The sequence below is a fragment of the Cervus canadensis genome, chromosome 26 (assembly GCF_019320065.1).
Source record: "Cervus canadensis isolate Bull #8, Minnesota chromosome 26, ASM1932006v1, whole genome shotgun sequence".
NCBI classification, from domain to species: domain Eukaryota; kingdom Metazoa; phylum Chordata; class Mammalia; order Artiodactyla; family Cervidae; genus Cervus; species Cervus canadensis.
The window spans coordinates 32,739,526-32,753,371 of NC_057411.1; the positions used below are offsets into that span (position 1 = coordinate 32,739,526).

Below are 13,846 nucleotides of genomic sequence, written 5' to 3' on the forward strand. Positions count from 1 at the left end.
GAGATCATACTTTAAAGGCTGGATTCAAAAGGTCCAAATAATTCCAGGGCAAAATGTTACTTAACAGCAAGAGATCCGCTTCACATACCTCAAGAACATCGAACTTGGCAGTTTTCACTTTGGCCCAAGTTTTTTTCAGTCGAGAGACGGGGCTCATGTTCATGCCAGCTTCCGATTACAATGGAAGGCGAGAAAAAGAAAGTGGAAACAGAGAAATCAGAGAAGTCATTCTAAGGTACATTCTGAAAAAGTGTTCATTACTAAGTGAAAGGGAGTTAGCTTTATTTAAAAAAAAAAAAACAAAACTTGCCAAACGATTTTCCAAAGTAGTGGTCCCATTTCACAGCCCCACCCAGGTCTAAGAATTCTACTTGGTCCATAATCCTCACAATATTTGGTTCAACCAGTCTTCTTAATTTCAGTCACTCCAGTGTGTGAATGTATTTCACTGTGATTCTAATTTTAATTTGTATTTCTCTGATGACTAATGATGTAGAGCTTCTTTTCATATACTGTCTGTCCATCAGTATATCTTCTTTTATGAATTGTTCATGTATTTTGCCCTTGTTTTCATTGGATTATTTGTCTACATAGTGTTGCTCTGTAGGGTCTTTTATAGAGTTTGAATACAAGTTTTCAGCTAGATGTATTACAAATACTTTCTCCTGTGATATAAATTGCCCTGACATTTTCTTAACAGTAAAAGAGGGAAATTAGGTAATCTCCTATTACCTTCTGTGGACCTTTCAAGTCCCTGATTTAGATGACCTTTCTGTTCACTATTTTTGTGCAGTAAACCAGATAATAAGCTGAAGATTCACCAGTTATTTTTATGGGGGAAACAAGGAGGAAAAAATATTTTTTTTTTAAGAGAAAAAGGGATTCGTGAGGGGGGTTATTAAAATTAAAATTATTGAATTAAATTCAGTAGATTCTCTGGCTTCAAACTGACCCTGATTCTAAAGAGCCAGGTAAATATTCATGTATTTACTGAGTACTTATAATGTGTAAGATAGCCATATCATTTATCATACAAATCAGGACATTTTAAATGAAACAGTCGTTATCAATAATCATAGCAGGAAAACAGGTGTAAACTGGAAAAAAACAAGACACAGTGTAACCCCCATGCCCTATGTTTATTGAATGAATAGTCGCTGGCACTAAAAATCCTTGTGAGGCTAATGAGGTCAACAGATGATAGGTACTAGGAACATGGGTAGTCAGAAAATGTTGCAGTTTCTCAGGCCACCCTCTTGTCTTACCAGTGGAATCACTTGATTTACACTCAGATCACATGTTTCTATAATGCTCAGTACACAAGCTGCTCAAACGCTTTCTAAAATCCTTAATTTAGGCAATCTTTTTTTATCTATCTTTTTTTTTTTATCTATCTTTTATAGATAAATATTCAGATGAAGATAAACTAACTAAACATATTTCATGAATTCTTATACACTTATAAAAGATTAAACATATTTGTGTCAATTTGTATATTTAAAGCTTTCTGATCATTCTGAAACAAGTCTGGATTAATGAGTACAGTTTTCATGAACAAAACTGTACTATTTGCTAATTCTTAGTGGGTCCATTTCACAGAACCTATACAAACAAAGGACATGTATCTCTCAGAAAACACTCACAGATTATTGCCATCAAGGAATTGAAGTTGCCAATGTTAAAACACTCCCGAGCCACGTCAATGAAATACTCAATCATCCTTGCTCGATGCTTCTTCTTTACAGGCTGTATAGAATGAGAAAAAAGAGAGCAGTTGCCCAACATGTAGGCCCAACAAATATAAAGGAAGTATGAAAAAGTAAGATAGAGGGCTGGGAGAAAAATCCATTTTCTCACCATGCAGATTTCTGTAGCAACCAAGTAGCTGAGGCGATTAAACCATTCTACGTAGGCTTCTAAGTTCCGTGTTTTCTTCCGTTCACTGTAGCAACTCTATTGAGAAAGTAAAATGAGCAGATAAGTTGGAGGAAAAAAGGGCGTATGAGGCTCTTGTTTTTGTCAGATATGGGCCTTTATTCTCAGTTTACGAATTAGGAAGACTTTTGAGGATGTGCGGGAGCAGCAGGGAGGGGAAAAAGAGAACAAATCACTAACAGTCTTGGCTCTCCTGCATGTGTGTGTGCTATGTCACTTCAGTCCTGCCCAACTCTTTGTGACATTCATGGTCTGCAGCCTGCCAGGCTCCTCTGTCCATGGAATTTCCCAGGCAAGAATACTGGAGTGGGTTTCCAGGCCCTCCTCCAGGGGACCTTCCTGATCCAGGGATCGAACATGCGTGTCTTAGATCTCCTGCATTGGCAGGCGGGTTCTTCATCACTAGTGCCACCTGGGAAGCCCATGACTCTCAAGACAGAAATATCGGCCTCTTAGTAGAGTCCTGTGAAAACCTGAAGATCTAAAATCCTATTCTGCTGCATTCATGACAGTGCCTTCTCTCCCAGGAAACCAAATTCGTCTGGGTGAGAACGGTTCTCAGAAGCACCATTCCAAAAAATTATATATATATATATACATATACATATATAGGAGAAGGAAATGGCAACCTCCTCCAGTATTATTGCCTGGAGAATCCCAGGGACGGGGGAGCCTGGTGGGCACCTACTGCTATTCACATAGCATGGAGAAGCTGAGAGTGCAGAGGTCTAGAAAATTTTCTCTTAAGATTAAGTCTAGGAGACAATTTTGGAACACTGTGTAGCAAACACTAATATCTTCCAAGGTAGGTAAAGAGGAAGTTTACACCATCCTGGTTTTTGGAGAGTGACACATTGTTCAAAAGCAAAAAGAAGTTAAGCTCATCTCAGAGTTCAAGGCCAAGCTTAAACAGGTTAATTACACCCCTCTTTCCTTCCTTCCAAATGAGGCAAACAAAAAAGTCCACTAGCCTCTATTGCAAAACCTGATCTTCACTTCCTGTACTGAGCGAAACTATTCTAAGGCCGGAAAACAGCTGCTGCCCCTACTCTGAAAGAGGAGCTTTCATTAGTGGGTGATACCGTCTTTGCCTAATACTTCTGGAGGTAACGAGAGGAAAAGTTTCTTATGTGTGTGTATGCTGATCTTACAGCCCTGCAGACCATCAGTTTCTGACTATATGGGCTTACTCAGGCAATAAACCTGTCGTGAGGGATTCACCTTAAAACAAGAGGCAGAGCAGCGAAGACCTGTCCTTAGCACACTGGACATGCATCCTGTCTTTACCGCCTCTGCTACTGTTGAATCATGAGCAGAGCATCCTCTCGTATTTTCTCACTGACTTAATCTGCTAAAATCATTATCCTTTATCTCCTACCTTCATCACCACAAATGCTTGCATCTACTTGCTTATTAAATTTCCCAATAAGGAGAAAAAGAGGATAAAAGTTGGTGATAGGGTAAGAATTCTGTTACTGCACTTGGAGACCAGACTCAAGAATAAAAATGCGATGAATCAGACATGGCTGGAAAAAAAAATCTTTCTGAGGGACTTTCCTGGTGGTCTAGTAGTTAAGATTAAGACTCTGTGATTCCACTGCAGGGGGCATGGGTTCGATCCCTGGTTGAGGAACTAAGATCCCACATGCTGTGTAGGATGATCCAAAAAAAAAAAGACTCGTGCACAAAGTCCAGGCATACCTCAGAGATATTGTGGATTTGGCTCCAGACTACCGCAATAAAACAAATATCGCAATAAACAGAGTCACATGAATTAAAAAAACAACAACTTCCTGATCTCTAAAACCTAAAACAAAATTGTTCCAATTTCTGTCTCTCATACCCACTATCATGGACTAAAGAATTCCATTTCCAATTTGGGGGCTAACCTCTGGGTAGACCCATTACCTTGTCATTGTCCAAAGGGTCCTTCTGCACAAAGGCCTGAACAAATTCTTCTGGGCCAATGTAATTGAGCCTCTCCTGAAACACAAACCCAGCAGGTCAACAGTATTGAAGAAAAGGAGAAGGAATGGTCTTTCCATTCTATTACTTTCTGCCACTATCCTCATTTTTAACAGGCAGCTTGTAAAATGAGCCTTTAACCTTCAAAACTGTCATCATCTTTAAGCTCTGAGCAGAGACAGTTTTCTGCTTGGGTCAATGTATACTAGAAAATAAAAGGCTGAGCAAGTTATGGAAAAATTCATTAGAGGGGGAACATGAGGAAGGTCAATAACCTCTTCGCTCTTGCTTAGTATTTATTTTCAAGTGATTCTCAGAATATCAGAAACAGTCATACGCAAATATCTAAACAAAACACGCTGCAGCTATTTCATAGATTAGCTCCCATTTGGGTTATTTTCACCTCTCCCTTGACATTGCTGCTGATAAACATGCTATCTGGTTACCACGGCAAACCAAGCCTGGGTTATAAAGGACAAGGATGACAAAGGCCTCACCAGCTCTATATGAGTCAGCTGCTGGGCCAACGTGTAAGGGTCACTGCAGACCGTGATGATGTCCCTTTGGATGGACTGTGGCTTGGTCTTGAGGACTGTGAGTCGATCCGTCGACGTGGAACTGATTTTGGCCAGCACCTCTTCGTACTGGCTGAGAGCGGCCAGCTTGCGGATCAGACACTGGATCATCTGCTGGACATTCTTCCGATACGTCTGCCAGGAAACAAGCAAAGGATGACCTCCTCGCTCTGCCTGTGCATCCGCGCCACAAACTCAGAGACTCTGTACTCGATGCTTTTACTTTGATGCTGGACAGCCGCCTTGGTGGAGGGCAGTTAGAGGATTCAGCTTTGCTCTAACAATTTAAAAGACATATATGCATACAGTGCCTTTTCAGACCTACAAGATTTAGTTCTTTCCTTGGGCTGCTCTTGAGAGTGCGACTCAAGTTGGGCCATGAAACTACCATAATGATATTTTCGATGAGCTATTGAGGGAATTCCACATAATAGGAACTGCATACAACTAATGTTCTCTGGACTAAAATAGGAACCTACTGGTTTTCTTCTGGGAGGTGAAGACGCACAGATCTCAAGTCAGAGCATTGTTTTCCTAATTCTTTTTCTTTAGGCCCACCTTCTTGATTTTTCTACTTCTATCATTCCCAATCTCATTCATCTAAGTACAAACAACTATTTGAAAGAAATACACCATCACTTCCTACTCAGCCCCTAACCACCTTCCTGACTTCCACATATGACATGAGTTCCCACCAAAAGAAGCACTGGATATTCCTTTTAGGTATCTGACCTCCATTTGGCTCATGTCTGTTTCTTTTGCACTCCTGAGTCAGTGCTAATGTTTACAATCAAATTCTTTCACATGGCAATTCTCCCCGTAATGCTACTACCAGCTGCTGCCTGGTTTGTGACTACATCGTGCTACAGCCACGCACTTAAGAGAAATTAGTATTAAAAGCAATGCACATATTATAGATAAATGTTAGCCTCTTGACTTTTAAAATAGTTACTAAGTCCAAAAAATAACTCCACAATCAATCCATAGGGGGCAGTTATCATGATGTAAGTTAAGGGTGTTCTTTTATTCTTCCTTTCCAGCCAGACATTGCCAAACACTTAGCCATCTAAGTAAATTGTCACGCTGGTATCACAGAAAGGCACACAGGCTAATTCATTGCTAGTGTGGTCCTTAGGTTAAAGCTCCAAGGAGGACAGTCCCAGTGAATTTCCAGATGAAAATCCTATATCCATGCTTTACTAACTTATCAGCTCTTTTTCAAAAAGTACCACAATAACATTTTCTGAGATTAATTACCTGAAAATTAAATGGCATCTTACCTACAAGTCTAAGAACCATCTTTTTTTTTTCTTCCAAGAGTGGTAATTTGTTTTGCCAGAGCATATTACAAAATTTTAAATGAACAGATATTTTCATACTTAAATGGAGGAAAATTACAAACAGGAGGGAATAAGCAATTCTCATACAGTCAAGGGGAAAAAGCACACACAACCTTCTTTCTCTTCTCTATTTGTCTGGCATATATTCCACTGAGTTCTTTAAACTGGAGCATTAGATGACCTTTTCCCCACTTCTACATTCACAGATCACCCTAAAGTCACTAATGAAATACCTAAGTGTTTAAAAAATTGAGCCTTCAAAGAAGCTATCTTCCACAGAGCACTAAAGTTATCAGTTTAGAAGATGCTATCTATTTGATAATATGCTTGTCACTCAAAGAAAATACCTCTTTCTTCAGAATTCAAAGCACTTCAGGCCAAATTGATGGATATTTTAAATTCTTCACCGGGGGGTGAGCAAAATGGGTAAGAGGGGGGTCAAAAGGTAGAAACTTCCAGTTATAAAATAACTCATGGGGATGTAATGTCCAGGAAGGATGGTGACTTCAGTTAATAATACTGCATTGCAGATTTGAAAGTTGCTAAGAGATCTTAAAAGTTAATGCAAGATAAAAATTTTGTAACTATGAAAGGTGACAGATGTTAATTAGACTTACCGTGGTGATCATTTTGCCATGTACATAAGCAATGAATCATTATGCTGTACACTTAAAACTAATACAAGGTTATATGTCAACTGCACCTCAATGAAACTAAATAAAAATAAAAATCCTTCATCCCTATTTCCTTTGCTTCTTCTACTTTCATAATCTTAAGTTACATAAAAATCCATCAACTTCAAATGGTTTCTGCGGTCTATGGTCCCAAATGTCATAATAAGTGCTCCCCAGGTGATTCTGACACACAGCAAAGTACATCTGGTGAAAGATTCTTACTGTACACTTAAAAAGTGATTTTTAGGGAAGAGGCAGAGGAATGTACAGTGGAGGATTCACCTACTGAGCAAAAAGCAGTAAAATATGAGGAGAACATGTATGCAATAGGGTATAGGGGAAAGCCATTCAAATAACAAAGAACGAGTGTGTGTGCAGGTGCACACGCAGGGGTGTGTGTGTGTCTGTCTGTCTGTCTATGACAGACAGAGAGGAATACGTATGTGTGATACGTATGTGTGTGACCTCTTCAAAAAGTTTGTTGCTGCCACTTGACTCCATTTGAGAAGCCAAAGCTTGGTGTCATTAAGCATGCTTCCTTCCTGAATCATGGATTGCTAAATATGTACTTAATCTTTTTTATAACTTCAAATGCCAGTGTCAGTAATTACCTGGCAAATAAAGATAGAATAAAGACCAGCCCCTTAAGGAAGAGAAAATTGCATTCTACCCACAATAGTCATTTGTCATGTAATTCAATCATCAGTTTCATTTTGGGTTCCTTGCAGCCAAGTCCTAATAAACCTGTTCATTTTGGGCAAATCCCGAGGCAGGAAACATATTAGGTCATATTATGCGGAACTGTTCTAGCAGATTCAGAACTCAACTAAATTACATAGAGGGCACACCTGGATCCATTGACTGCCAAAAAAAAAGTCCCAGGCACGATGCAACAAGTCTCAACCCAAGCTCACACTCCTTCCCAAGAAGGGAGATCCTTTTTCCAGTGGAGGGAAATATGTTTTCCTATTCCACTAATTGATTAGTTTGTTAACTCATTCATTCATTCATCCATTCAAACACTCCTGAGTGCCCATTAAATGCCAGGTACTGGGCTAGGAGTTAAGGTGCTATGTGAGCAGAAGGGGCACAGCATGGAGTCTAGAGGAGGGAAAACAAGTCATAAAGAAAGTAATTACTAATCACAGAGTGCTATGAAGAAATTTGTGGTGGGAGCCAGCAACAGGGAGTGACCATGGCTGGGTGGTGGGGGAAGATCTCTCCAAGGAAAGACACTTCAGCACAAGACAGGTAAGTGGCCTGCCAAGCACAGAACCGAGGATAAGAGCATCAATCACAAAACTTTACAACATTACTACAGGGGTTACCTCTAGGATTGATAGAAATAAAGGAGGAGCAGAGACTTTAGAGAACTTGCCAAAGCACTCAAATCAACCAGCTGCCAAACCATGGACCCATTTCTGAATACAGGCTGTAAGTGGTTAAAGGAATAGCATCTCACTGTAAAACCCAATCAAATGATGGCAGGTGACATCTCTCCACTCAAGCCCTAGATGAATCAACCAACTCTGTGGTTACACTTGGCTTATCTTCTCATCTCCTCTTTTCACACTTATAACTCCCTGAAGATGTCAAGGTTTATCAAGGATTTATTATGAACACAGGAGGGCTGAGAAGAAGTGCAGGCACAAGGCTGTCTGGCTCCCTAGCTTGGTTCCATACAATTCTGGGATGGCTTGATCCTGTTAAAAAGAGATTGGACCCAGTCTGGCCAACACAGATAGCAGCGATCCCCTCATGAACTTCCATGACAAGGACAAAAAGCCATCCATCTGGCACTGTATCTGAAAAAGATTTTTAAGGTATTCCTTCGGGAAAAAACAAGGCATCATTTCTACCTTTTAAAAAGGCGATGGAGAAAAAGGAAGCTGACTGCCACATCAAGTTAAGTATCTAAACACAATTTAACTGAAATGAAGCACTGCCTGACTCAGGGCTTAGCCTTCACACAAGAAAAAGTCCTTATGAAACCACTAATCTTTTGAGCGGCTTGTCATAAACTTAGGTCACTGAGCCGGCCCTGCTTCTGCCAAGCAGCATAGCAGCTTAGCCCTTAAGAAAAGATTTACTAAAAAACAGTGATGCCTAACTTTTGCCTTTATGATTGATGAACATACCAATTCCTATCTTTCTAGAACCTGTTACACACAAACTAGCAAAATGATTAGAAGTGTCAGAATTTGCAGAAGGACCCAGGGAACCACTCATTCAGCCTTGCATAAGTTATGGCTGTTCTGAGCACCAGTGTTCAATATAAAGTCATATGTGCTTATGTGCCCAGTCACATCCAATTCTTTGCTACCCCACCGTGCTCCTCTGTCCATGGAATTCTCCAGGCAAGAACACTGGAGTGGGTTACCATTTTCTCCTTCAGGGAATCTTCCCAACCCATAGCTCGACAAAGTCATAGGGGAACTGTAAAAGGATTAATTCCACTTTCATGAGAACATAAGAATGTACACATTTTTCAAGTGTTAATCTTAGAAAAATTTGTCTGATTTTTTTTAAGTTTGGGGAAACAGTACTAAAATGTATTCACCAGAAGCAGACAGAATAGATAGGGTGTCTTGTTATAGGATCTTGACGGCACATCACTGAAAGAATGATTTCTCCAGTTAGGGGACCCATAATGGGAAAATGCATTTTAAGACAAATGAAGCAAGACACCATTGGCTATGCCAAATGTTTCATCTATCTTTTTTGAAGGTAGTATCTGGGCCTAAGTAATGTGTTCCCTGGAGCACGCTAGCAACACGGAAACTACAAAGGCCTCCTTGCCCAACAAGCCTCAACACAGAATACCAGTCCTCCGGGCTTGCTTCAAAGAGGATAACCTTGAATTTGTCATAGCTAGTTAGTGCTTATCAAAGGCTCAATTGAGGAACGTGATATTTACGAAAGATTATCTAACAGACTTATTTTCCATCTCCACCTAGTCTAGGTGCTAGCCTTGAATCAACTTCCAGGCACAAGACTTGAATCGTTTTATCTCTGTCTTTTCTACTCCTAAAGAATTACCTTTGCTAATTTATAATAATCTAATGGCTGCAGTTTTTACCAAGCAGTATTTGTTGCAAACACAACACAGAACAGTTTCCATGATCATATTTACCAAGTCCTTGCAGGACATTTTTTAAAAAATTTATTTAATTCTCTGAAGAATTTGTATGGTTTTGCTCCTCTGATAGTGAAAATTATATCACCAACTGTGTTTTCCTTTTACCTAGAGATTACAGTGAAATACAACAATCTTGTCCTAGTCAACTGGTTCTTAATGTTAGACTATTTGTTTTCTCCTTCCCATGATACAAACTATTTCTGATTTAGTGATATATTCCTTATTATCTGTTAATATATAAATATGCTATTTTACATGTATGAGTATTTATAGCTCCTACTGTGATATCCTTTATCTAACTTGCTAGATCAAACCTTTTTGGAAGGAAGAAAGGTATAAATAAAACAACATGAAAACACACTTGCAACATGCATCCTCTGCATGAACTGACATGAACATGCCCCCAAATTAATCACATAAAACTCCAGATCACACCCCTTTGAAGTGGGATTGTCTAATCAGCTCCGTTTGGCACACCAAACAGAACAATACTCTGTGGAGAGGACTTGCCCAAAGGCAGAAACCCAGGGGAAGCAATGCGGATGCCAATGCGCCAGTCAGCACCACTTCCCAACCAAGACCCTGCCTGGAAATCCGAATGACTGTACTCAATTCAGGTTACCAACCTCCTCGCCACTGGCTATTCGGTGAGCCAGGTCTTTTAAGTTTCTCATCATTCTTTCATCCCGAAAATCGTAAGGAAACGTTTCTGTCCATTCTGTCAGAAGTTGAAGAATCTTCGGTGCAATTTTTCTTATCTGATTCTAGGGAGGAAAAGCAAATTGAATTCAGTAATGGCTATCAAATAAATAATTACAAACAATGTTACTGATAAACTTCTAGGGCAAAGTCTTTTGAGGCTAAAGAAGCTCTAGTCCCCCTCTCCCAAGTCAATGTCAAGTGCTACCAACTTCAGGAAGGACCTAGGGATCTTCCATGGCACTAGACTTATATTTGTTCTTTATATCATTCCCCATTCCCTTTGCATAGCCATGATACTCCTCAGCCCAGGGAGAAGTGATGGTTACTTCAGGAGACCAACTTCACAAGATTTAAGCCATAAAGCTACCAAACCCAATAAAAAAAAGAGTAAAGTTCAAAATATATCATTACCTTATCACTATTAGGATCACTTAGTCTCTGGTGCTCAACACACAAGTGGCAAACTTTGGCCATTAGCTCATACGGATGCATAAATAACCGAGAACTCAATAGGAAGGTAAATATGTATGTCCTCTGTGGTAAGAGAAAAAAAAAAAGTTATCATGGTCAGATCCTACATCTGAAACTAGCATCTTCTCCTAAACATGATACATCATATATCAAGTTCTCCTGATCAAAGTGAAAATGCTGTAGTTTCAAAAGTGATGCTTACTAGTAGGAACACAAGATGGATTTCTCCTTTACCTTCTGATATATTTTTTCCCTTAAACCATACTAAAAATAACAGAAGTACAGGATAAGCTGAGCTACTAAATTATTCACAGCACATTTTTACATCTATCCTCTGGAGCCTGCATATCAGGAAATATAACTCAGCCCAGTAAAGAAGAATGAAATTCAGCCCACGGCGATCAATCTAACTTACATACACCACCCATAGAGAATCTTGTTCTGCATCCAAATATTATGGTAACTCAATGGAAATTAAAAAACAAAAAGCAAAAAACCACCCAACCCACATCAGTTCAAGAATTTTCCAGTGGGTCCAGTATTACACACTGGAGCATTTGTGTGCTTCTCAGAATATTCAAAGACAGGCATTCAAGTCATCTGTTCACTTGCTCAAAGGCTAAGCAATTTGATAAAACATAATATCACACTATATACTTTTCTTAAAGCACACTGTCTCCCAAGAAGCCAGTAATGAAGTAATGCTTATTTGTTATAATAGCTTCAGACTCCCAATAAAAAGAAAAATTCCATGGGTTTTTTCTCCCCCTGAGGCACCCTTTTATAGCTCATAAACACTTACAGGGCTGAACAAGGGATGCCTTTTACTTTTGATTACAAGTTTTCCCTGTGTGGCAACATATTTGAAAATGCTATGTTAACAAATCACGCACAGAGAGAGAGAGCTCAGTAAGAAACACTATGGTGAACTCCAGTGGCAAGCACAGACTATCGTTTGCACACCAAGGTCATTATTATTTTTATAAAAGCATTTGAATCCAGTGTCTGGATATTTTCATGAAATCTTTATCAACAAGCAGCTGTTGAGTAACGGGGTCAGCCATAGCACAAAGTGGGAAGAAACATCACTTGCTCTAGAAATAGAAAACCCGGGTTTGATTGCTGATGTCGGGCATGAGACCATGTGCCAACTGAATCCCAAATTTCAATTTTTTTCTCTCTGAGTCTCTTGGAATTGCTCTAAAGACTGAGAAAATACAAATGGATCTCCTGAATTAGAAAGGATCACCTTTCAAATGTCAGGGATTAAAGGAAAACATAAGCATATTATCTGATGTCCAATCTACAAAGAACTGCATCTTGAATGTTACTCGTGTTCTCTTTTCTACGAAGCTTCCCTGTGTCGCTTCACCTTTCTCAGCATAGTGATGGTCTCGGAAACCAAAAAGGCCCTAAACATTCGAGGAGCATCCAAGGTTCTCTGGCATTTCTATTTAAGGATCACAGTACACGCATGAGTCAAACCTTATAGTTATTTCATTTAGATGGTTTTGGACTATCTACCCTGTGATGCCAACCCTGAAAAGAAAAGTGATATGCAGACCTATCATATCCAGGCTCAACTGAATCTCAAAGCACTCAATAATCAACATGCAATTTCTTGTTAGAAAAACTCTTAGCAACCCAGATATAATTCTGTAGCATCCAGGGTCCCTGTATATTCTATTGTAATTTCTGCTGGATACCAAGGATGCGTTTCAGAAACAGGTGAATACTTACATCCGGATAATAATCCACATTGGGTACCAAGTGCTGGATGAGCGCTTCCAGAGACCCGGAGAGGAGGTTGTTGTCATGGTAATACAACCCTCCACAGCTATCCTCTGCAGACTGATAAAGGTTTCGGTTGTAACCACTGCTGTCAAACATGGCAGAAAACGGAGGAGTCTGAGGCATGCTTTCCTAAAATGAATAAGAAAGGAAGAAACATGTTGTCAGTAACAGGCAGTCCCAAAGAAAAGTAAACTTTAATAGGCACGAGGCTTTCACAGTCATGAAGAACAGGCAATTTTTAACCCAGATTACGAAACAATCTCAGAACCCATCAAGAAGCACACTGCTTTTGAACAGCACATGAATGCATATTTTTGACTACCAAACTTGTCCAATAAAATACCATGAAATACTTGGATCAAAGGCTCCAATCCATACCTAAAGTCAAGTCTCTGGCTGCTGTGTTTAGATCTTACTCCTTCACATTTGGTTAGGAAGGCAGGGATGGGGGCTGAGCTTTAAATTGCTTTCTCCTCCCAGTCAAATATCATCCTAAGGTGGAAGCCTGTACCTTCAAAGTTGGCAGGGAAGAATTACATAATGCTTAAGAAATATTGAACTAGCATTGGGCATATTAGGAGATAACCTAAAAAACTGAAAAACGAAAACCTAAAAGAAGCCTAGAATTAAAGTGTGTGTGTGTGTGTGTGTGTGTGTGTGTGTGTACACATATGTGTGTGTGTGTTTATGTCCTTGTTTAGTCGCTAAGTCACGTCTGATTGTTTGCAACCCCACAGACTGCAGCCTGCCAGGCTCCTCTGTCCATGGGATTTCTCAGGCAAGAATACTGGAGTGGGTTGCCATTTCCTTCACCAGGGGATCTTCCCGACCCAGGGATCGAACCAGAGTCTCCTGCACCACAGGTAGATTCTTTACCAGTGAGCCTCCAGGGAAGCACTGTGTAAGTTTATAGAGGCATATATATATATATATATATATATATATATATATATATATATCAGGAGATTTAATGCCGACTCCCCAGCTTTCACTGAAGTCTGATGCTATTCATTTTCGCCCCTTCATGTCAAATTCTTTCGGGGTGAAGGGCTCTATAAGGCCTCAGTGCTCGGTAAACACACAGGCTGAGAAAGCACCCGATTGAGGAACAAGGAGCGCTGTGAGGTCCTCTCCCTCTGCGCGCCTTCCTGCTCACAAAGCCCTCGTAAGACGGTGTTTGGTGGCAGCCAGACGCTCTTAAGTTATTACTTGGATTCCGAGGGATGAGCTCCTATGCCCAGAACAGACTCC

General features: G+C 40.0%; 1 protein-coding gene across 3 annotated transcripts in view; it reads right to left on the reverse strand.

Moving 5' to 3' along the window:
* Positions 1-13,846, reverse strand: part of RASGEF1B (RasGEF domain family member 1B) — a 623,896-nt gene that overhangs the window by 13,054 nt on the left and 596,996 nt on the right. For all 3 annotated transcript variants that reach the window (XM_043448126.1, XM_043448127.1, XM_043448128.1), the window contains 8 exons: positions 12,542-12,724; positions 10,742-10,864; positions 10,255-10,392; positions 4,398-4,610; positions 3,844-3,918; positions 1,858-1,953; positions 1,644-1,746; positions 89-168 (listed from right to left, as the gene is read on the reverse strand). In XM_043448126.1, coding sequence (XP_043304061.1) covers positions 89-168; positions 1,644-1,746; positions 1,858-1,953; positions 3,844-3,918; positions 4,398-4,610; positions 10,255-10,392; positions 10,742-10,864; positions 12,542-12,724 — 1,011 coding nt within the window. The remainder of the gene's footprint in view (positions 1-88; positions 169-1,643; positions 1,747-1,857; positions 1,954-3,843; positions 3,919-4,397; positions 4,611-10,254; positions 10,393-10,741; positions 10,865-12,541; positions 12,725-13,846) is intronic.